The 23,692-nt window shown below is 40.9% G+C and overlaps 1 protein-coding gene across 3 annotated transcripts in view; it reads left to right on the forward strand.

Annotated features, from left to right (window-relative positions):
- Positions 1-23,692, forward strand: part of atp6v0a1a (ATPase H+ transporting V0 subunit a1a) — a 64,988-nt gene that overhangs the window by 20,505 nt on the left and 20,791 nt on the right. For all 3 annotated transcript variants that reach the window (XM_060901969.1, XM_060901970.1, XM_060901971.1), the window contains exons 5-9: positions 1,693-1,821; positions 3,870-3,949; positions 6,342-6,468; positions 6,596-6,678; positions 10,503-10,596. In XM_060901969.1, the coding sequence (XP_060757952.1) occupies positions 1,693-1,821; positions 3,870-3,949; positions 6,342-6,468; positions 6,596-6,678; positions 10,503-10,596 (513 nt within the window). The remainder of the gene's footprint in view (positions 1-1,692; positions 1,822-3,869; positions 3,950-6,341; positions 6,469-6,595; positions 6,679-10,502; positions 10,597-23,692) is intronic.

Consider the following 23,692-nt stretch of genomic DNA (forward strand, 5'->3'; position numbering starts at 1 on the left):
TGGCGGCTTGTCCAGGGTGTACCCCGCCTTTCGCCCGTAGTCAGCTGGGATAGGCTCCAGCTAGAGGTCTGCGCAGGTCGGATTTTTCAGTCCCACTCCCGCCCGCGCCCGTATTGTGCAGTCCCGCTCCCACAAAGAATTATGATTTTCAGTCCCGCTCCCGCCCGCGCCTGCCATATTTTGTCCCGCTTCCGCCCGCAAATCCCGCATGATGCAGACGTTCGCGTTATTTCTCAGGAAAGTTCTTGTCTTGACACAGCGTGATGGTGCCCTGCCCCCTACTTTGAGTGGATTTGAGCATAAATATCTACAGCTCACGTTCACGTTTGTTATTATTTACCTTGTTTCTGAATTCGGAATGTTGAAATGGCAACATGTAGACCTAATAATAATAATTATTTAAGTATGCGCTCTCCCGTGGTGCGTCTCCTGTGAATAATTAGTGTGAAAGGAGAGATGGATCGCACTCTTGAACTTATTCTTTTAGTTACATTTCTTTTCAGTTGTTTTTAGCAGCAGAAGGAGACAAACGTTTCGGCTGTTGCCTTCGTCAGTGTCTCTAATAATAATAATAATTTATTCTGATTTATGGCCGTTGTATGTCAGAACCTTTTGGCAGTTATCACAGCAAGCAAAGGGCAGCTGATTTCCCTCCGCGTCGTACACGAGTGAGAATGATTTCCAAATGTCCGATTTCAGGACTCTTGACTTTTTAACGGTAAATGTACCTCTTTTTAAAGCAGCACTTACTTTTGAAGCACTGTGAGCTTCAGTAGAGGAGCTCTGCTCTTCTGCCATGATCGGAGATCTCAAACACGGAAGAGGAAAGGAATCGGAAACGTACGAGAGATATTTATCCTCTCCTGGATCAGAATCAGAATTCTGATGACCAGCTCATCTAAGGTGTCATTGAGGCATCATGTTAGTGTGGGTCACTGGAGGCTGGGTGTGAACGGCGAGTCATTAGAGTGATCAAAGGATTGCCCGTTAGGGTGATCAATGGCATTCTGACTCTCTCTGCAAATTTAGGCATCTTAAAATGTTTTTATTAATGCCAAATAAAATATCCAGCACAAATTATATATGATAGACATAAATTAATAATTTATAAATTTTATTTTAAACACGTTTTTAGTTAGCGGGACTGCAGCTTATCACCGCTCCCGCCCGCGCCCGCATTGTGCACTCCCACGCCCGCAATGAGCTTTCAAAATTTGTCCCGCACTGCTTTGCGGCGGGTCTCGCGGGACTCCCGCGGGAGTGCAGGGCTCTAGCTCCAGCTTGCCTGCGACCCTGTAGAACAGGATAAAGCGGCTAGAGATAATGAGATGAGATTTGTGCCCCCTTTCGCCTGCAGTGTGAACATCCCCTCTGACAACAGCAGGAGCCAGAAATAGTTTGACTGTCTCAAACCTGTTCCTGCACTCATAGGTTTATTCTCATGTCCTTTTGCATGACACCAGTTGAGAATGTTGTGTTCACTCATAGGCAAGAATTTCTCTGGAACAGTGCTCACCGTTTAAGAGTCATTAATAACTAAAATGTTCAGGATGTGCCCACAAGAACACGCTCGGTTCCAATGTCTTGCACTTTATTCCCGGTGTCAAGTGTGAAAGGAGTTGAATCTGCTTTCAGAGCTCGAAGCAATGTTCGTGTCTATCCATGTTCAAGATGTGAAAACATTGTCTGCAGGCCACATTTGAGAAGCTGGAGATGGAGCTGAAGGAGATCAATACTAACCAGGAAGCCCTGAAGAAGAACTTTCTGGAACTGACCGAGCTCAAACACATCCTCCGGCGCACACAGCAGTTCTTTGATGAGGTAGTTAAAGTTTTTTAAAAAAGAGCTTGTCCTGCTTTGTTGTCATTTTAATTCAACTTCTGAATCTTTTTTTTTTTTTTTTTTATAATTTCAAAGAAAGTGTGATGATGCAAAGTAGCCATGTAAAGTTTGCCATGCCCTTGTGAGTCAATAACCAAACCAAGTCATGTGTTTAGATCCTTCATACCATGCACAGGGTTCCTACGCAGTATGGAAAAGTATGGAATTTGATTTTAGTATTTTCCAGGTCTGGAAAAGTATGGAAAATGGAAATTAGGGTATGGAGAAATATTTGTGTTTCCAGACCTTTGCCGCTACATAGTAAAATGAAGCTCAACATTCTGACATTCAGTTGAATTTTGCCAAAGAAATGTGTTGAAATGCGGAGGGAGGGAAACGGGTGTTCTGTTGTACTGGTATGCGCTCCGCCACACCCCCTGAACCTGCTTGCTTCTTGCAAGACTTTGGACAAGACGCAGGAAAACCCCCTGCTACAAAATGCCTCTTGAACACGTGTGAGCACACATCATAGCTCCAGTCAGTGTAAAAATGCTTATGGCTTATTTGGCAGTGTTGCCAGAATTTGCTAGAAAAATAAGGCACATGGACCCTGAAAACAAGCGACCCAAGACAAAAAAAAACTGCCAACAAAAATATGAAGGCTGTGTACGCAAACATACATATAAAAATGTATACACACTTTGAATCATTGTGAAGTAGGTGTTTATTAAAATTCATTTCATTTTCAAGGTGTAATAGAATTTACAGACATCACTTTGTTTTATCACTGCCTCTAACTGATGTTTATAGTCTACGCTATGAGACCTGCAACAGTCACTGAAAGTGAATGTCCAAAAATACCAAGAGAATTGAATGTGATTTGCATTGTCAGCAGTGACTGGACCAGAATGGATGTCAGTTTGAGAACAGGCGGTGACTAAATAATAAAATGTCTGTAAATTCTATTACTCTTTGAAAATTACATGGATTTTAATAAACACATACAGTACTTTACAGTGATTAAAAGTGTGTATACATTTTTTTTCGGGACATCCTGTATGTGCTTGACATCTTCACACACCTGTGTTTTAATGTCTTGAAGTGTGCATCAGATACGTGTGCGTCAGAGTGGCATCCTGTATTTTGTGTAATGTGTATATATATATTTATGACAAAAACAGGGCACTGATACAAATTTTAGGCCAAGCTAAATATGGTATGCATTTTGGTGGTATGTCATAATGTGAGTACCTGTTTGATTTTCAAGTAATTCTTTTAAATATATGAGTAGTTGTTTGTTCGCTGAAGTCTCCAAACCTGAGAATTTGAGTATGGAAAAAGTCTGGAATTTTAAATTTGAAAATGTGTAGGAACCCTGCATGCAGTGCTGCTGAATTCTTAAACCTGATGGGTCAGATGCCGTTCATTATAGTTTATAACAAGCGTAAGGTGCTTGTTCTAATACGCTGTAGCTTCTATAGTAACATTTATTTCTAAATTAGATAAATAAATCCGCTTAGGGATGGTAACAGTAATTCTGCTTCGTTTGAAGCCACTTGATTATTTTCAGCACACCTTGAAGTGTTTTATTCCTAAATGGCTTGCATCGAGAAAAATTATCCCTCAAAAGATTTGCATGACGGTCCAGCCAAATATGACAATTTGAGTTTCAGCTTAGCATATGCGTCGCTTCCGTGACCACCTTTGAGCTGAAATCGCTTAGCCCGTCTTTGCAGGTGAACTTTGATGTTATTGTCTTTTACAAGTTGCCTCTGTTAGCTAAATGTCTGTTAACTGGTAATCATTTACTTGTTAAACGTACAGACCTTATGACAAGGCTTTTAGAGAGGAAAGTGGCCTTATGAACGACAGGGTTGAGAACTGCTGAAGTAGTGGAATCACATTAGTAAATGATGGATACTAATTTTTACAGCGTTTTCAATTTGGTGTAGAGGGAAATAAAACCAGCGTTTGAGACACAGTTCTGTATCGAAGTGTCTGCCTACCTGTCAGTCTGCGTAAATGTACATCTCTGTCTCTGTTTGTAGATGGAGGACCCCGCTCTCCTCGAGGAATCGTCCATTCTGCTGGACCCGACTGAGGTTATCCGAGCTCCTCTCAGGCTTGGGTGAGTATACAGTATAAAAGTGCAGTAATCCATGCAAGTTATATCATTTGACGTCACTCAAGTTGAGGTTTACGTTAATTCACTTTCTTGTGTACAAGTTTACTCAACAGCTCGTCAGAGCGCAGGATTTGATGGAAACCAGACCGCGAAAAAAATAAATATACACTAAGTAACTTTAAAAACCGCACATTGATAAAACTTGCTGAATTCGTGCTGAGTTTATCTCAAGAAGAAAAGAAATATATCACAATGGAAAAATAACTTCGTTCCGCCCGAATAAGTTCCAAATCTGTGCTCAAATCAGAATTTAAGGGAGTTGTACTCAATAACGTACAATATGACTCGGGTAGTCAATGACATGGACAGGCTTTAATTTTCAAACAAATTTTGCATACACTGTACACACACAATCTTGCCTATAAATACCCGGGGGAAATGATGGGAAAATTGTCATTATTGAAGATGCCACGCCTAAGCCAAAATCAACGTGAACAGGCCATCGGGATGTTGCGTGCCGGAAGTACACAGACAGAGGTCGCCCGGCACTTCGGTGTTCATCATTCGACCATTTCCCGTTTGAGTCAGCGTTACAGACAGACAGGGAGCACCAGGGATCGTCCACGCCCTGGTCAGCCTCGAGTCACGACGCCAGTTCAGGATCAGCACATCAGGCTAGCTCACCTCCGTGACAGATTCCTGACACCCTCAATCACTGCTGCTGAGACCCCTGGACGACACAGACCCAGAATCTCCAGCATGGCGGTCCGAACATGGACCAACTGTCACTTTGAATTTTTTTATTGTGAATTAATTCTTGAGTTTGACAATAAATGTCCTTTATCGATGTTTCAAGATGTGTGTGCATTACATACAATATCATAAATTTCAAATATATGCATGGATCTAAAGTGATATTGTGTTGAATTCCATTGTGCGTTTTTAAAGTTACTTAGTATATATTATTTACCAGCTGGGAGGTCCGTATCATGAAATACCGTGACCGAGGTCGTGAAAATACTGACCGAGGCCTCTGGGCCGAGGTCACGGTATTTCATGATACGGGCTGACCGTAAGCTGGTGAATAATATATTTTTTTCTTTACCAAATTCTAACAGAAAATGAAAGCACCCAAAAGGGAAACCATATTTAGAACAAACCTGCTACAAGCTTGCTTTCGGCTTTCTCCTGAAACGTTTTCTTTTATTTCTTCTTCCTCAGCGTAGTAAAACTCGCTTTCGCTGTGAACACTGTCGTTATCGCTATCCATGCTGTAAAACTAATGCTGTTATACTGAGAAATGCGAAAATAAATGTTGACAAAAAATTGCTACCATGTTTGTTGTTGTGAACGAGCGAGTCGCCAAAGGTCCGTAACCGGGGTCTGGATCGTAGGATTCCGGGTACCTCGCAAGCCAATCAGAGCGCACGATTTGATGGAAACCGGACCACGAAAAAAATAGAGGATACTACACGGTTGTGTGAAGAGATGAAGTTTATCTTCGAGTGGTGAACGTATATGTGACGAGTGAGCGAAACTACATATCTTCACCCCACCGTGTAATGTTCTTTTATATTCTATGGACACATCTACCAAGAAAAAAAATTTTATCAAAAGAATTTTAATTTTGAACCGGTTCGCCATTTTGACAGCACGCGTCCAGTCAGCTGGAAAACACTGGGAGTGATGTCATCGGAGTGAAATATTGAGAACTATTATACATAAAGGACACATTTTCGATGGAATAAAAACATGTATTCTATTCCCTTCTAGCAGGTTTCATTCATTTGGTTTGATAGCATGCAGTATTGTTAGCATATCGCATATCCTACATGTATTACGTCACTCTAGCCAATGGAGAATGAGCGGTCAATATGGTTTACGATATTGCGCGGTTGTCAAGATGTCGGAGCTGATGCGAACATTCAACAAGAGAGTTTTCTGCTGCGTGTGCGCACAAGCATTTCTTCGTTCGCCAGCGGCGCCCGCAGTAAACTGTCGCAGTGAATTGAAAACGGCATAAAATGCGTATTGCGCATAAAATTTCCACGCTAGCGAGCAACTGTGATAATTTGTAACCAAAAATGGCCGACAGGTTTGTTCCATCAAATGTGTATGAATAATAATAATAATGGCTTTTTTCATGGTATATCAGATATATAGCATGAGATTCACAAAGAGCTGCACTTGACTCTGTAATTAAACCTTTTACAGAATTATGTGCCACGATTTCATTCCCAAGTGTCATTTTACAGGGGTACATTCAACTAAATGGTCTTTGTGGAGTTCTTGACAACTTTTAAAATCTTAATCAAAGCCATTTAGAGCACCAGCCCCAAACAAGTCCTTTCTATCTTCTAGTTCTGTAATTACTTTGCCTTTTACTTGCTCGCAGCTTTGTAGCAGGTGTGATTGGCCGAGAGAGGATTCCCAACTTTGAGAGGATGTTATGGAGAGTCTGTCGAGGCAATGTGTTCCTGCGCCAAGCGGACATCGAGGACCCCCTGGAGGACCCCACTACAGTCAGTGATCAAATATAGACCAGTTTATTAACACTTAGTCTGGATGCCAAACAGCCAGGTTGGTATTCGGGTAATGAAATGGTACTGACGGCTGCCTTTCTGTGGTTCACGTGCTGTGGTTTTACAGGGTGACCAGGTGCACAAGTCGGTGTTTATCATCTTCTTCCAGGGAGATCAGCTGAAGAATAGGGTGAAGAAGATCTGTGAAGGGTAACGGCTCTCTTTGTCCCTCTTTTTAATCAGTAGTAAATATACTGTTGGCTTATTCTACAGAAAGTGAACAGAAATAAATGTTATTTACCAGCTGGGAGGTCTGTATCGTGAAATACCGTGACCGAGGTCTTGAAAGTACTGACCGAGGGTCAGTATTCAAGGCCGAGGTCACGGTATTTCACCATACAGACCGACCTTAAGCTGGTAAATAACATTTTTTTTTTCTTTACCAAATTCTAACAGAAAACGAGAGCGCCCAAATGGGAAAACCGAGCCGAGCCGCCATTTTGAATCCTCATTCACGGCTGTAATGCAAATGGCTTCCTCCTCGGTATACAAGTGCACTTTCATGGCAGGAAAAAAACTACATTTTGCTGCCTATGTAGTAGGGGTGTGCAAAAATATCGATACGGCGATATATCGCGATACTTTGTCTTCTGATTCAATATCGATACTCAAAATTTGAATATCGATATTTTTTCAAATAATAAATCATGTTTCAGACGGGTTGTAAATCCAGTACGACTTCCGACCTCCGCTCCGCGAGGTGTCGCTGTGCCGCTCCCTCACTGCAAGGCACTCGTCGTCTTCTCTTTTTTCCCCCGGCGGTTGCAGTGAGGAAAAAAAACAAGCAAGCATGGCTGTTAACGTAAACCTAGAGATGCCGCCGAACTTTAAGGCAGATGTTTGGAGGCACTTTGGATTCCAAAGGAAAGGAGAAAAAAACAGTGAGCCGGTGTTCTGTAAAGTTATCCTACCAAGCCTACTGCGCATGCGCGAAATCCAGGAGAGTAGGAAAATTCAACAGTACTTTTGTCCTACCGATCAGCTGGGCTGATAAAAAATCGGTGAGTATTTCACGCATTTGCCGATTTTTATGTTTTGTGCGTATTGGTCGAGTCTTTGGCCGAGTCAAATAATTTGTAATGGCTTGTTTTGAATAATAAACCGGTCTGTATGAGAACCTGTTAATTCATGTGTTTTGCACATGCGCAGTAGGATTCGCGCATGCGCAGTAGGAGACTAAGATGCACACTGCACTTTTCAATGTGTTTCAGACAGTGTGTTGTTCCTGCAAAATAAGCACAAGTTAAATGTTCTCCGGTATATGTTCTCAAGTTTACAAAGAACAAATTGATATTAGTGTTAGCACTGAAATGTATGTGCAGTCTGCAGTGCAAGTTTTCATAAAACAATTTGATTCTGCTTGTTAAGCAGCACTGATGTGTCCATGCTTACAGAAAAGTTGAGAATACTAGCACAGAAATGGGAATTTTCTGTATGTTGTAGTGAAGCAACTCTTGGTTTTGCCAGCAGTGGAATAGAGACAAATATATGTCTGGCAAGAGTGTGTAGTTATGTATGTGAAATGTAATTTTACAGTGGTCAATAAATTCTGATTTTCTTCAGTGACACAGATATTGTGATGTGGTTGAAATTTCTTGCAATATATCGATTATCGCAGAATCGCTGTATCGTGATATTATCGTTATCGTGGGCAAAATATCGCCATAGTATCGTATCATGAGGTATCTGGTGATACCCAGCCCTACTATGTAGTCCCCTATTTATACAAATAGGAGTCATTCAGGATTCAGCCATGTTTTTGCTCGGCGTTAGCAACAGTTAGAGGTTTTTAGCTTTCTCCTGAAATGTTTTCTTTTATTTCTTCTTCCTCAGGGTAGTAAAACTCGCTTTCGCTGTGAAGACTGTCGTTATCGCTATCCATGATGTAAAATTAATGCTATTCTCCTGAGAAATGCTGGCAAAAATGTATAAGATTTTTGATAATGTTTAAAAAAAATCGTATAAAAATAAAGATAAATGTTGACAAAAATGCTATTATGTTTGTTGTGACCGAGCGAGTTGCCAGAGGTCTGTATCGTAGGATACGGACCCGCTTGCCAGCCAATCAGAGCACAGGATTTGATGGAAACCGGACCGCGAAAAAAATAAATATATATTATTTACCAGCTGAGAGGTCCGTATCGTGAAATACCGTGACCGAGGTCTTGAAAATACGGTCAAGTATTCAAGGCCGAGGTCACGGTATTTCATGATACGGACCGACCTTAAGCTGGTAAATAATATATTTATTTTTTTCTTTACCAAATTCTAACAGAAAACGAGAGCGCCCAAAAGGGAAACCATATTTAGAACAAACCTGCTACAAGCTCGTTTTCGGCTTTCTCCTGAAACGTTTTCTTTTATTTCGTTTTCATCAGCGTAGTAAAACTCGCTTTCGCTGTGAACACTGTCGTTATCGCTATCCATGCTGTAAAATTAATGCTATTATACTGAGAAATGCGAAAGTAAATGATGACAAAAAATTGCTACTATGTTTGTTGTTGTGAACGAGCGAGTTGCCAAAGGTCTGTAACCGGAGTCCGGATGGTAGGATTCCGGACCACTCGCAAGCCAATCAGAGCGCACGATTTGATGGAAACCGGACCACGAAAAAATAATAAGCAGTTATCGGACAAGGTTGAACAAAATATCATGATTTGTTAGTAGCGAGCAAGCAGTTGTTTGCTGAAGCAAATAATTGCTTGCGATACACGAACAAATCATGACATTGTCAAAACTGAGTTTAGTAATTGTTTTATGATTAATTTTTTTTAAATACTGATTATAAAGTTTGCACAATTATTATTTTTTTGTGTGTGTGTTCACTGTTTTTAATTTCAGTTAAAGAAGCCAACTCGTCTGTCTGTCAATTTAGGGAAACGGGCCACGTTGCTAAAAGTGTGAAGTAACTGTGCATGAGCAGACCATTGATTTGTACATTGTAGGCAGTTATTTGCAGTTTGCTCAGCCAATCAAAATGGTGTAAAAATAATTTGAATGATAATGGCAATTATTTTTCTGAATATATCGGAAGGTAATTTATTATATTTGTTTTACTTAGGTTTTTTTTTTCACTAAAAGGAGCATACAAATCATTCCAGAGCTGGCGCAATCATAATCTGCTCAGTAAATGGATTTAAAGGGGGGGGGGGAAATCCTTCCTTTCGTAAAGTCACAGGAGAATTCGGTCTATCGGAAATGTTCACACAGGAAATCACATGGTTCTTTGTGTTGTGTGTACACAACAGTTCTTCATTCCCTCTACACATACAGTCCATGGTTGTACTAGGGTTTTGTCCCCCTCCCCATTTTAACACTTCTCACCACATGGTTGCCATTGGCAACAATAGATTTTACTTGTGTTTCTTCTTTTGCCTAAGTCCTTCGAGACTTTTAACGTTTTAGTCGGGAGGTGCCTTGCATGGGGTTTGAGGTCCTGTTCACGCCTACCCTTTTGGACCTTCTTTAATTGTTTTTTTGTTTTTTTTTCATTGGTTTTGTTTCATTTGCATGTCTTTTTGTAGTTTTGTTGTTTGAAGGCCAATAAAGCTAAAAAAAAAAACCTCGTTTATATATTTCTCTTCTTGAATGGTGAATACATTTGAAGTGCTTGGTACTTCAGCAGGCAGAATATTTTTAATTTTGTGAAAAATGAATGCAAATTATTCACTTGCACTTCTTGATCAAAGTCACGGTCAAGTAATCCATAGCGCAAGCGATTTGTCTACGCTGAGGTGACATCTAAATTATAATAAAAGTGGCTCTCACAATATAAACTTCAAGTGTTACTCCTCCAAACAATGTAGGTGTGAATACACCATTAGTTTCTGTTGTACTGAACAATCTTTCTTCATGAAGGTTTTTTTTTATTATTATTTTTTATTTTATACTCCAATGTGCCCACTTTCTGTAGAATATGCTTGTTGTCAGTTGCCTGTGGAGTAACCGATAAGTGTATTTGTTCTTATCTACAGGTTTCGGGCTACACTGTACCCCTGCCCTGAGACTCCACAGGAGAGAAAGGAAATGGCAGTGGGAGTCAACACTCGTATTGATGACCTCCTAATGGTGAGAGAGATGCATGTACACACATGCTGACCCAAAAAAAAAAACCACCTTAAAGTGCATATCACGGGTAAATTCAGGAGCAAGATCAATGTAATTCTCCTATTTTATATTAAACTTTGGTCAAATATCTGTCACATTTTGTGCAATTTTTTTTTTACCTTGCGCAATAACAGAAAAATTCAGTTGAAATCGAGCCATTTGAGGCGAATTGGTCCGCCTCTGAAAAAACTCGGCATTTGGATTTCCCGGCAAACATTGATTTTCGTGACGTCGCGTGCGGGACGCCTCCTTCTGAATCCTACGTCAGCGCTGGTTTGTTTATGAGAAAACGACCTGGTGGTTTTCTGCAAATTTCTGCAACGTTATCACGTAATTATTAAAATGGTTAACAGATGTATCGTAGGAGGGTGTAGCAACACCAATCTTGATGGGATTAGTGCTCATCGTTTTCCAAAAGACCGGACAATGAGAGAGAAATGGGAGCGCTTGGTCTACACAGGCTGTGCACTGAAACCGTGCAAAGCTCGCGCAGCCTGCTGGTGCTTCCGCAGGTAACGTCACGAATCTGGCTCCAGACTCCCTTGGGATTTTTCCAGACGCGTTTTATTTTTTTCTGCTGTAGACAGATGGCCTTGTGCAAAATTACCCTTCTGGATGAGTGTGTAAAGGGACATACTTTCATATATATATAAAAAAAAAAAAAAGAAATTGGTCCAGAATATGCACTTTAAGATTTTGCATATCTCTACCGAGGGTTTAATACTGCCATTTCTCTGTAGAGCATAACTTTTTTTTTTTAAATAAAAAAAAAGAAATTTAGTAACACAATAGAAGCATGATACAATAGAATATAAACACAATATTATATAATTATGCAATATGAACACACAATAAATTTAGGAAACATAATATAAGCATTAGAACAGTCAATATATCAATCAGCTCAAACTAATTATAAAGAAGTGATTTGAAATTAAATCGAGCAAAAGTCACTCCATGTGATGCATGAGAACAAAACAAAGGCAATAAATCGGTCTGCGATTGTTGCGTGAACTGTTTTGGAAAGTGATCTAATGTTGATTTAATTAAATCCGTGTTTCATATCTCAAAACCAAATGAAAATCAAGCAGGTTTGTAGTGGCATAAACAATGTCTACTTCAGCCTCATGTGTGTGGAAAGTTCAGGAATAGAAAGCTCAGTGGCTTTAAAGAGCATAATATTTGTATTCTTGGATTGTGCTCATAAAATAAACCTGTGCTGAAGTTGTCCATGGATTGCTTAAGAGTTCAAGGCTGAAATGTACAACACGCTCACTAAAACCTGATTTTTCCAGCGTCAGTAAACATTGTTTACGGGTGTTATAAATAAACAGAAACTAAATGAAGTCACGTCACGCAGCCAGAGACGGCCAGCTTTCACAGCTCTTAGACTCTGATGATGATGTTTAAGTAGAAGGGAACAAAGAGGGCATCAGTCTGCTTGGTGATTGTTTAAAGAATACCTATCCTCCCGTGTATGTGTAATATGCTTGTGTGTATATTTGGTTGCGTGTGCAAACTCAGCTGCCTGTCTTTGTTTGTGCACTGAGTATCGATGCACACACCTGCCTTCCCTTTTTACATCTGTGTACATTTGCCGTCCTGTATGAAAGCGCTTCCCATACATGGTCATAGCCTGATTAGAATATTCGCACGTGCATTCAGTCCAAACCAAAAGCTTGCGCAGCGTCAAGACTAAGGGTGTTTTCACACCTGGTCCCCTTTAAAGGAACCAGACTCAGTCCTCTTTAAGTGGACCAACAGAAAAAAAACTCAGTTCTTTTTGTGTTCACACTGTGAATTTATTACAAAGAGGACTGGGTTCTCTTTCTGGTCCAGTTAAGCTTTGATGGGGCCTCAGTCCTCTTTCTGTTCACACCAGGTCCTCTAGAGCCCTTAGACCCCCAGTGCACGGAATTCTGGGTAATATTCTCTTGAATCAAAATGTCTGCTGCCATGCTTGCCCTGCTGTATTCTTTGATCAAAATAGTGCGGATTAAGGAAAATAAATTTTATTTATTTTTATATATATATATATATATATGAGTGATTCCACGCTTATGGGTACTGAAATGGGGACATGAACTTATTCACCTAAAACCATTTCTTTTTTTTACCATCAGGTCACAAAACCTGTAATCTTTAATGAATGATATGTTAAAAGATAACTTTAATTTTCTGAGATGTAATAAAAACATATTTATATGCCAAAGTCAGAACGTAACAGAAGTGTTGTGGACATATATATTCTCAATTTTAACAATGTAGAATTACTTTCTGAAACATAGGAAGGTGATGTTTTAGCAAATATAATTAATAAACATGTGTAGTAGAATAAACATACACATTCTTTCAATAAGATTAACATGGTATAGAGCTAGATTGTAATTAATTTGTAACAGACGCGAGATGGACAATCGTAACAGAAGTAATGTAACAGACATCATTTTGGAACTCATAGGTTTGACTTTGGCATATAAATATGTTTTTATTACATCTCAGAAAATTAAAGTTATCTTTTAACATATCATTCATTAAAGATTACATGTTTTGTGACCTGATGGTAAAAAAAGAAATGGTTTTAGGTGAATAAGTTCATGTCCCCATTTCAGTACCCATAAGCGTGGAATCACTCATATATATATTTTTTAAGATTTTTTGGGGGCTTTTTTTCACCTTTATTGGATAGGACAGTGTAGAGACAGGAAATGAGCAGGAGAGAGACGGGGAGGGATCGGGAAATTACCTCGGGTCGGAATATATATATATATATATATATATATATATATATATATATATATATATATATATATTATTGTGGCTGACTCGTCAGTCAGTAAGTTCAGAGAACTGTAAAGCGGCTGTGGTAAGTTCCAAAAGGAAGTTGAGTTTCCCTGCTACAGTCACGTGACCAACTACGGCAAACGAAGAAGGTTAAACTACAGTGAAAAAGGCGAAGTGAACCCGGTGCGATTTTTGTTCACAATGCGCAGATTAGGCGAACCGTACCGTTGATTTTTAGCGAACCGTACTGAGACCACCTCCTGAGGTGGTCTCAGTTCGGTTCGCTTTAAAGGGGTCTGGGTACGGTTGGAGTGTTCACATATGCACAAAAAATGCTGAGTCATCGATCTGAGTTCGGTTAGATGGCTGAAAGGGACCAAGTGTGGAAACACCCTAAAAAACGTTCACATGGTAATGAAAGCGAAAAGTCAATATGATTGATTGGGCATGTCAGAGCTCATCTGGCTGATGAGCTTAAGGTGGATCAATGCAATGATCCAGTCTCTGTGATCCTATAATTAGCTTGACTTAATTTTGTGAGTGAAATCAGGGACCTAGTATGCTTGGCCAGATTAGATTGCGTAACGTACACGTGGACATGCTACAGTAAACATACCCGAGTGTGACAGCTGCAGCGAGCGAGTATCAAAAACAGCTCCTTCTGGGTTTTTATTTATTTATTTATTTTAATCCTACGCTGGCTGAAAGACCCAAAGGGGGATTATGTCTTGGTGATGTCTGTCTGTCTGCCCGGGAAGGGCGCTCACCTTCTGAAATCAACTCCTCTCACAACTTTTGGAGGAATTTCATGAAACTTGACAGGATTCTTTGTTATATATGTCGGTAATACACATATTGTAATTTTGTTAAATTGGGTCATATTTTACCAGTTACAGCCCTTGATTAACAAAATTATACTTTGACAATTTCATGAGTGTTTTTTCCTTCTGAAATCAACTCCTCACAATTTTTGGAGAAATTTCACGAAACTTGGTATAAACGGCATTGTTATATGTCGGTAGTACGCATATTGTTATTTTGTTCAATTCAGTCGCATTTTACCAGAGTTACAGCCCTCGATTAACAACCTTGTACTTTCATAATTTCATGAAGGTGCGCTTGCGTTCTGAAATCAACTCCTCTCGTAATTTTTGGATAAATTTCTCGAAGCTTGGCAAAAGGCCTTGTTATATGACGGTAATACGCATATTGTGATTTAATTTCGTTTGTGAAAATTTTCCCAGAGTTTTGACCCTTGATTAAATTAAATAACTTGTACTTTGACAATTTCATGAGAGTGTACGTTCTTCTGAAATCAACTCCTCTTACAGTTTGTAGAGGAATTTCACCAAACTTGGCAAAAGGCTTTGTTATGTGACAGTTATACGCAGATTGAAATTTAGTTTAATTTGGGCAAATTTTACTGGAGTTTTGCGCTTGATTATTAATTGGCAATTTCATCAAGGTGTTCTTGCTTTCTGACATCAACTCCTCTCACAATTTTTGGAGGAATTTAATGAAACTTGACAGGATTCTTTGTTATATGTCGGTAATACGCTTATTGCAATTTCGTTCAATTCAGTCGCATTTTACCAGAGTTATGGCCTAGTTGCCAGCAGGGGATATTGTGCTCTCCGAGCACTCTTGTTTTTTTTTTTTGTAATTACCTCCGCCAACTTTGTTGGGAGAGATTGTTTTAGCCTCCGTTTGTTTGTCTGTTCCCAATGTAACTCAAAAAGTAGTGAGCAGATTTAGATGAAATTGGGTGTACAGCTTTAGCGTTATCCTCGGTTCAAGTGATTTTGACGTTGATAATATGTGGCTTGGCGGAGGTATACACTCTACCGTCTACCCGTCTAGTTTAGTTTTATGCTTGAATACAAGATGGAGCTCCATTGGCTATAAACAAATGTAATCTCACCAGCTTTTCTTTATTTCTCTCTTTTTTTTTTTTTAAGTTCGTTCCCTGTGAATTAGCTGTTAAATGATAGAAACGATAACGTATTAGAAGGAGTGTATTAATATAAACCTATGATTCGAATTGTCAGGTTAATCAACACCTCCTGACCAATCAGAATCGAGAGTTTAGCAGAGTATGGCACAAAAAAAATAGTTATTACAGCTCCGTGTGAAACCTTGTTCATTAGCGCTTTTTTTTTTTGCTAATTATGTGAAAACACTTTGGCTCTAATTACCTTATGTTTCCAGAATGAAAGCTTGTCTTCAAATAGCCAATATGTTCCTCTCTTACTATCTGACAAGCATAGCAGCGTATTAGTATAACTTCTGGAGTATTGCATACCAGGAGAAGACTACTACAACCCTGGAATAGGTGAATGACCCGACCGTAAAATCCTGACAAATGGGAATATTACAAATAAGGCTGAAGAAAACAAACAAACAAACAAACAAACATGCTTTTATTTGCATTAGCACCTGCTACAAGGCTTAAACCCGTTCATAATGGAATAATTATGTCTTTGCTTGAACCGTATTAGGAAATCAAAGGCTTAATGTTAATGTCACTGGGTGTGTGCTGTCTGCTGCTGCCCACACACATAGTGGCCATAGCGACAGACACACACTCCCACTGTCCTGCATACACACACTCAGCGGGTGTTGCCCTCACACCTGCTCAAATTCATATACGCCCACAGAGAGACATTTACCCGACAGCGCTTTGGCTCTGAACCAGCAGCGAGACGAACACCACCACCTAGCCAGCAGTCCCTTATGTTCCCTGCTCATCCTTCCATACACTCAACAATACACACACACACGCGCGCGCACCCTGTGGAGCCTCAATGGATTTCTGGTGACAAATTTTACATTTATAAAATTGTCATAATAAAACATTGAATAGACATTGCAGTAGATTTTTTTATGCCTCCGGCACCATAAGGTGCAGGAGGCATTATGTTTTCGGGTTGTCCATGTGTGCGTGCGTCCGTCCCGAAACCTTGTGAACGCGATATCTCAAAGGCTAATGAAAGGAATTTCACCAAACTTTCACCATTTGTGCGCTTTGGGACAAACATGAACTGATTAGATTTTGAGATCAAAAGGTCTAAGGTCGGGCAGCACGGTGGTGTAGTGGTTAGCGCTGTCGCCTCACAGCAAGAAGGTCCGGGTTCGAGCCCCTTGGCCGGTGAGGGCCTTTCTGTGCGGAGTTTGCATGTTCTCCCCGTGTCCGCGTGGGTTTCCTCCGGGTGCTCCGGTTTCCCCCACAGTCCAAAGACATGCAGGTTAGGTTAACTGGTGACTCTAAATTGACCGTAGGTGTGAATGCGAGTGTGAATGGTTGTCTGTGTCTATGTGTCAGCCCTGTGATGACCTGGCGACTTGTCCAGGGTGTACCTCGCCTTTCGCCCGTAGTCAGCTGGGATAGGCTCCAGCTTGCCTGCGACCCTGTAGAACAGGATAAAGCGGCTAGAGATAATGAGATGAGGGAGAGGTCTAAGGTCAAGATTACTGTGAGGTCAGGGGGCATCGTGGCTCAGGTGGATAAGGCGCCATACCATAAATCCGGGGACCGGGGTTCGATTCCGACCTGAGGTCATTTCCCGATCCCTCCCCGTCTTTCTCCTGCTCATTTCCTGTCTCTACACTGTCCTATCAAATAAAGGTGAAAAAAGCCCGAAAAAATATCTTTTAAAAAAAATTACTGTGAGGTCAAATGTCCATCCCCAAATCACAACTTAGTAAGGCGTGTAGTCTACCAGGCAGAGGCATCCCCATCGACACCGTTGGCGTCGAGTTCTATCTAGTTTTTTTTTTTTTTTTTGGTTTTGCGCAACAGGATATTTCATAAGGAAGGCAGCATAGTGGTGGTGCAGTGGATAGCACTGTTGCCTCAGAGCAAGAAGGTTCCAGGTTCAAACCTTCCAGCCGACGAGGGCCTTTCTGTGTGGTGTTTGCATGTTCTCCCCATGTCTGTGTGGGTTTCCTCCCACTTCAAAAACATGCAAATGAGGTGAAAATTGTTGAACTTCTTGTAGGTCGCTCTGGGTAAGAGCATCTGCTAAATGCCTGGAATGTAACTTAAAGGAGAACTGAAGTCATTTTTATACCTCCGCCACCGTAAGGTGCAGGACGCATTATGTTTTCGGGTTGTCCATGCGTGCGTGCATCCCGAAACACTGTGAACGCGATATCTCGAAGACTAATGAAAGGAATTTCACCAAACTTTCACCATTTGTGCATTTGGGGACAAAGATAAACTGATTTAGATTTTGAGAGCAAAAGGTCTAAGGTCAAGGTCACTGAGGTCAAATGTCTGTCCGAAAACCTTGTGAACACAACATCTCCAAGGCAGATACAAGTAATTTCACCAGGTCAAGATTACTGTGAGGTCAAATGTCCATCCCCACATCACAACTTAATAAGGCGTGTAGTCTACCAGGCGGAGGCATCCCCATCAACGCCATTTGGCATCGAGTTCTATCTAGTTAAACTTGCTTTATTTCTTAATTAACGTGTTATTCAATTACGTTTTCGGTTTTAGTAACCTTATATCGTGACTCGTATTGGCAACTAATTGCAATTAAATATTATATTTATCGGCCTATTCGGTTTTTAGCCGTGTTGAATTTAGTTCGTTTGGTCCACGGCAGGCATCGCTTATCCGCGCAATCTTCACAAGACTTGTGCGAGACTTCGAAACGTGAAGTGTCAGCCAGGTGTCGGTGCTGCCATTTTGAAAACTGTTTTCCAAACGAAGTATTGCACAAAAACGAGTTTAAATGACGATTACTGCCTACTTTTTTCAAACTTTCCTGATTGCTATCAAAACAAACAAAACTTCCGGCTTGATTACATCAGCATTCGAAAGAGGGCGCGCGTCTTTTGACGACGTTGGCAGATGTCGGTCGCTTTGATTTCCGCTGTACGTTTTACTTCCGTCCTACGATGTCTCGCACAGGTCTTGACACGTCTCGGTTACGGCCATCGCTTTGACATATGGACTGATATATTACAGAGCATATTTCAAACACTCATAACTTGCTATAGTAGCGACAAAATAGTGATCAAAAATGCGTCCCTATTAAATAGAATTTTGATAATAAAAAACATTTGCCTTCAGTTCTCCTTTAAGTGTGCTGCTATAGGAAAATAACCAATGTTGGGGTGGTGTGATGCAGGCTGATGCAATGCGGAGTTACTGACCTCACACGGAAGTTGATTATTTTCCTGTAACCGCACATCCAAAAAGGTTTCATTTTATAGCACAGAGATTTGCCAGCGATTACAATTTTTATTTATTAAAGAATGACACGATTTGCTGTCTCTGTTTATAATTCCAATTAATGTTGTGGAACATCAGCAAAATAATTTAGTTCTTGTTGTCACTTATGTTATAGGAGCTATAAGTAGTCGTTCCCTCATCAAACTTTTTTTTTTTTTGCTTGCTCTTGAAGTTAAGAAAAAATACTGTACGTCACTGAAAAACGACAAAGACTTCTACATCTTGTGATGGAAAACTTAAAGAAGCGGATTGTTACAAAGCGCTGACACCGGAGAACACGTTTTTCAATCCATTTACGTGAACATGGTTGAACAAAAGGCAGATAAATGTCAGTCAGCTAACTATAGCTAAGTGCGCACACATCTGCTGAGTGCCGAGTGACTCACACCAGGGTTGTGTTCTGATGTGAATCGTGGATTTGGCAGTGAACCGAAATGAACCTCGAGGAGGGTGAAGATCCTTCCTACGACTGTTTGTGTGATTGCTCATGTCTCAGTGATGAACGAGAACCACTGGAGGCATGTGCATGGCTGAGCAGAGAGCAGAGGGTATTGAGTATGTGTCTAGCGTGGTACAGGGCAGGCCTGGAAATTAAGAGCTGTCTGGTATGCGCTGATCGTCTGCTGCAATCTATCTCACGTTCTCCTTCTCGCTCTCATATACGCCACTTTCGCTGTCAGCCAGGGCCTATAGGGAGACTTCGTTTCCCCAAAATAGACTCTGCTGTTTATTCAGACTCAGCCCAGGTCCATAAGTGATCTGTGATGAGAAAACCAGATACAGCCGTACATGGCCCCTGAGCTGCTGGAGACAACTGGGCCTTGTTACACAGGATCGTGGGAAAGACGGGTAGCGAACCATCTGTCAGAATGCTGGTTAAGGCAAATTAGAGGTGGATTCTTTTTCATTACGCTGATAATTGAGCTTGTATTCCGGTAGGCTAGAGGGCTCATCCTGAACGGTTTTGCACCAACCACTTCCAACATCAGCTAGTTAAATACAGTGCAGTGAGTTAGATTTATTTTGAGCAGGCTTTTTTGGAGGTTCGATGGGGGCACGAGATCATTAGTCTTACCTTACTGTGCAAGCAGGGCCGTAGCCAGCATTTTAAAATCAACGAGGTCCGTGATGCGCGACATTTTTAAATGAGAGGGGTGAATTACACGTCACACAAGAGATCTATTCCTGAAATTACTTTTAATGGTGTTTGAACTGAATATCATCAGTTTTGGGAAAAAAAATCATGTATGTGGCAAGAGTAAGAATAGTTTAAGCTTGTTTAATGGTTTGATCTGGCCCAAGCAATGAGGACAAAAGATACCCTCACCATGTAGCCTCTGGAACTAAGATAGATTAACAACCTGGCATCCGTTACACCTACACACAAAAAAAAAAAAATTCTGGGGAAAAAAAAAATCCATATACACCACCATGGTTGAATAAGGAGTAGGGGTAACTTTAAACTTGTTGAACAGTTTGCCTTATCAACTGTGTGTGTGTCAGAGATTCCTGGTTTCTTCAGCTCAGCATACTGAAATGACAAAATAAAAAGAATACACTACCGTTCAAAAGTTTGGGGTCACTTTGAAATGTCCTTATTTTTGAAAGAAAAGCACTGTTCTTTTCAATGAAGATCACTTTAAACTAATCCGAAATCCACTCTATACATTGCTAATGTGGTAAATGACTATTCTAGCTGCAAATGTCTGGTTTTTGGTGCAATATCTCCATAGGTGTATAGAGGCCCATTTCCAGCAACTCTCACTCCAGTGTTCTAATGGTACAATGTGTTTGCTCATTGCCTCAGAAGGCTAATGGATGATTAGAAAACCCTTGTACAATCATGTTAGCACAGCTGAAAACAGTTGAGCTCTTTAGAGAAGCTATAAAACTGACCTTCCTTTGAGCAGATTGAGTTTCTGGAGCATCACATTTGTGGGGTCGATTAAATGCTCAAAATGGCCAGAAAAATGTCTTGACTATATTTTCTATTCATTTTACAACTTATGGTGGTAAATAAAAGTGTGACTTTTCATGGAAAACACAAAATTGTCTGGGTGACCCCAAACTTTTGAACGGTAGTGTATTTAGGCAGAAATAAGTGATTATTAGTGCAAATGGCACCACAGAAAATTGGTTTACAAATCTCAACAACAACCTCTTTCATCAAAGGCTAGCTGAACGATTTATTAAAGTTCACAAACAAAGCTGTACTGCTTCGAAAACCTGTAGGCTACATTTTAACAGCTTTATGGAAGTGCGCTGATGGTTGCCATGCACACGCTCTAGAATGAGCGCTCGCAGTGTCTAGAACTGCGTTCTTTTGGGGGTCGCACTCATGCACACTCATAGCCTGTCCTATCTTGTTGGGGTTTTTTTTCTGTTCTTACTGTCCCATGCACGCAAGATACAGACGCAGAAGACCCAATCCCACCAAGATCCTCTTACCCTCTCTAATATCACAAGGCAAAGTTATCCAAGGCAAACATAAGTTGAAACTTTCCACTCTATTGCTTTGGCTTATCGAATGATTTATTTTTAAAATCACAAACAAGGCAGGCTACAACTGCACTGCTTCGAAAATGTAAATTTAACAGCTTCATGAAAGTGCACTGATGGTTACCATGAAAAAAAAAACGTGTCTCCTGCACTGCGTTCCTCCCCCGAGTCGCGCACTCATTCGTTTTTGTGTTCTTGGTCTCGGAGCCGCGCGCATGAAACAGACACAGAAGACAGATTCAACGTTTAACATAATTAACAATGCACTTTTTACGGAGACGTTTTAATGTTATTCTTTATTTTTTTTTATCCAGTTGAATATTTAGCGTACAAATGTATTTTTAGGGGCGGCACGGTGGTGTAGTGGTTAGCGCTGTCGCCTCACAGCAAGAAGGTCCGGGTTCGAGCCCCGTGGCCGGCGAGGGCCTTTCTGTGCGGAGTTTGCATGTTCTCCCCGTGTCCGCGTGGGTTTCCTCCGGGTGCTCCGGTTTCCCCCACAGTCCAAAGACATGCAGGTTAGGTTAACTGGTGACTCTAATTTGACCATAGGTGTGAATGTGAGTGTGAATGGTTGTCTGTGTCTATGTGTCGGCCCTGTGATGACCTGGCGACTTGTCCAGGGTGTATCCCGCCTTTCGCCCGTAGTCAGCTGGGATAGGCTCCAGCTTGCCTGCCAGCCTGTAGAACAGGATAAAGCGGCTAGAGATAATGAGATGAGATGTATTTTCAGCTCTTAAAAATGACCGAGATCCGGACCTCGGTGGCCTCATCGCTGGCTACGGCCATGTGTGCAAGGCGCTTCATTGGGAAAGATTTCTGCGCATCCTAATGAAGCAGTCATCATCGCTAGCGATGGACAGCTGATGACTCTTTGGAGGTTCTCTCCAAGTAGTACTGTAGTTACTACACATTTAGCAACTAGCAGCTTTGCTTAGTTAACGTTCCATTCAGAGAGGTGACTAATTAAACCAATATGCGTCTGAGTTGGATGTTGCTCCAGGACAGCTTCAGTGTGAATTGGCATCGATTCTACAGGTCTCTGGATCCATACTGGGAAAAATGAACAGTTCTTCCAAAAGCTGTTCCCTCAGTGGGGGTTTTGACGATGATGCCTAACGCGTTGCTCCAAAATCTGCCAGATGTTTTCAGTTTGGTTGACTGCTTCCTTGCTGTAATATCTCTGTGGTGTTGGTGGTGATAGTTAAGACTTGTTGCTGCTGACAGACTGATCACGTCTTACATTAATGTTCTCTGTTCATTACCTTGTCCCAATAATGAACCCTCTTTCCAAGTCACTTAGATCTTGCCGTCTTGATCCAAAATGGAGGTCAGTTGCGCCTGCTTAGCATATTTTATGCTATAGTGTTCCAAGCAGTGTTGCCCGGTGGTTGTGCAGGTGGTGTGGGATATACCTTTGTGCGCCTTTTGGTGGGATTGTGGGCAGCTATGCTACTGGAATTACATCCTGACCTTCTTTTCATGGACACCAAGCGACCTTGGGTGTGAGAACGGCACTATAGAAGTTATTATTATTTATTACATTCCACCAATGTTAATTGACATGATGTCATGACGTGCATCTGTCTGGAATCACCTCTGCTCATTTATTCAGGTTTTTCCCATTTAATTTGTCAGCAGTGTGTATGTGTTATGTGAATGTGCACAGCTATGATTTTAAAGTGTCCCAGTACTGGTCATGCTTACAACGTTAATCGTGCTTTATGTAGTACTTGTAGACAAAAGACGTGCACATTCAGTCAAAAAAACACCGTAAAAGTAGCCTGGCAAGCCAGACTAAATGTGAATATTTAGTCTGGCCTCGATCCGTAGACATTTCCGAAGCGGGTAGGAGGAACAAACCGCTGTCTTTCAAACTGTCTCTGTGCGTATAGGCCAACGCTCTGACCAATCAGCGCAACAGTGACTGTGACGTAGTCAGAGCGACAGAAAGCAGTGGGGGAGGCCTTGAAATAAATAATTTTTCAAAATGCGTATTAATTAATAAACAGGTTCTAGATATTAAGAAGTTTGGAGATAATGACCACAAGTTTGGAGTCTGTACCACATACTTAACATATTTTTTTCCAAGTGTTTTTCAAGGGTTTGCTTAAACTGTTTTTGAGAGTTTTTGTTTAGTGGTGTTTGGTGAAATAATTTCCCTTAAATTTAAAATAACGGGAAAATAAGAAACAATCAAAAAGTAATGTTTCAAAGCTGTTTATTAATTCTTCGTACTGCACAAACTAGCCCCATCCTTTTGGCTACGAGCGGAGCCAGCTGGTAGATCAGACTTTTGCCATAGCCGGTCGGCTAAACAGCGAAAACGTCCTTCTTGAAAAGGAATGAGCGGAGAGCCTCTTCCTGCTCATGTTTCAACGAAAACTCCAAGTCTAATTCTTCTAAAACTGATTCCAAAGCGGAGTCAAACGCGCGCTGTTCACTAGCCCGTAGCCATCTTTCCTGCTGTGCTTTCTCCAGCGTCGCGCAGCTTTGTCGTCACTCCTGCAAAAGCCTGCCCAAAGAATCCAA

Source organism: Neoarius graeffei, chromosome 20 (assembly GCF_027579695.1).
Source record: "Neoarius graeffei isolate fNeoGra1 chromosome 20, fNeoGra1.pri, whole genome shotgun sequence".
NCBI lineage: Eukaryota > Metazoa > Chordata > Actinopteri > Siluriformes > Ariidae > Neoarius > Neoarius graeffei.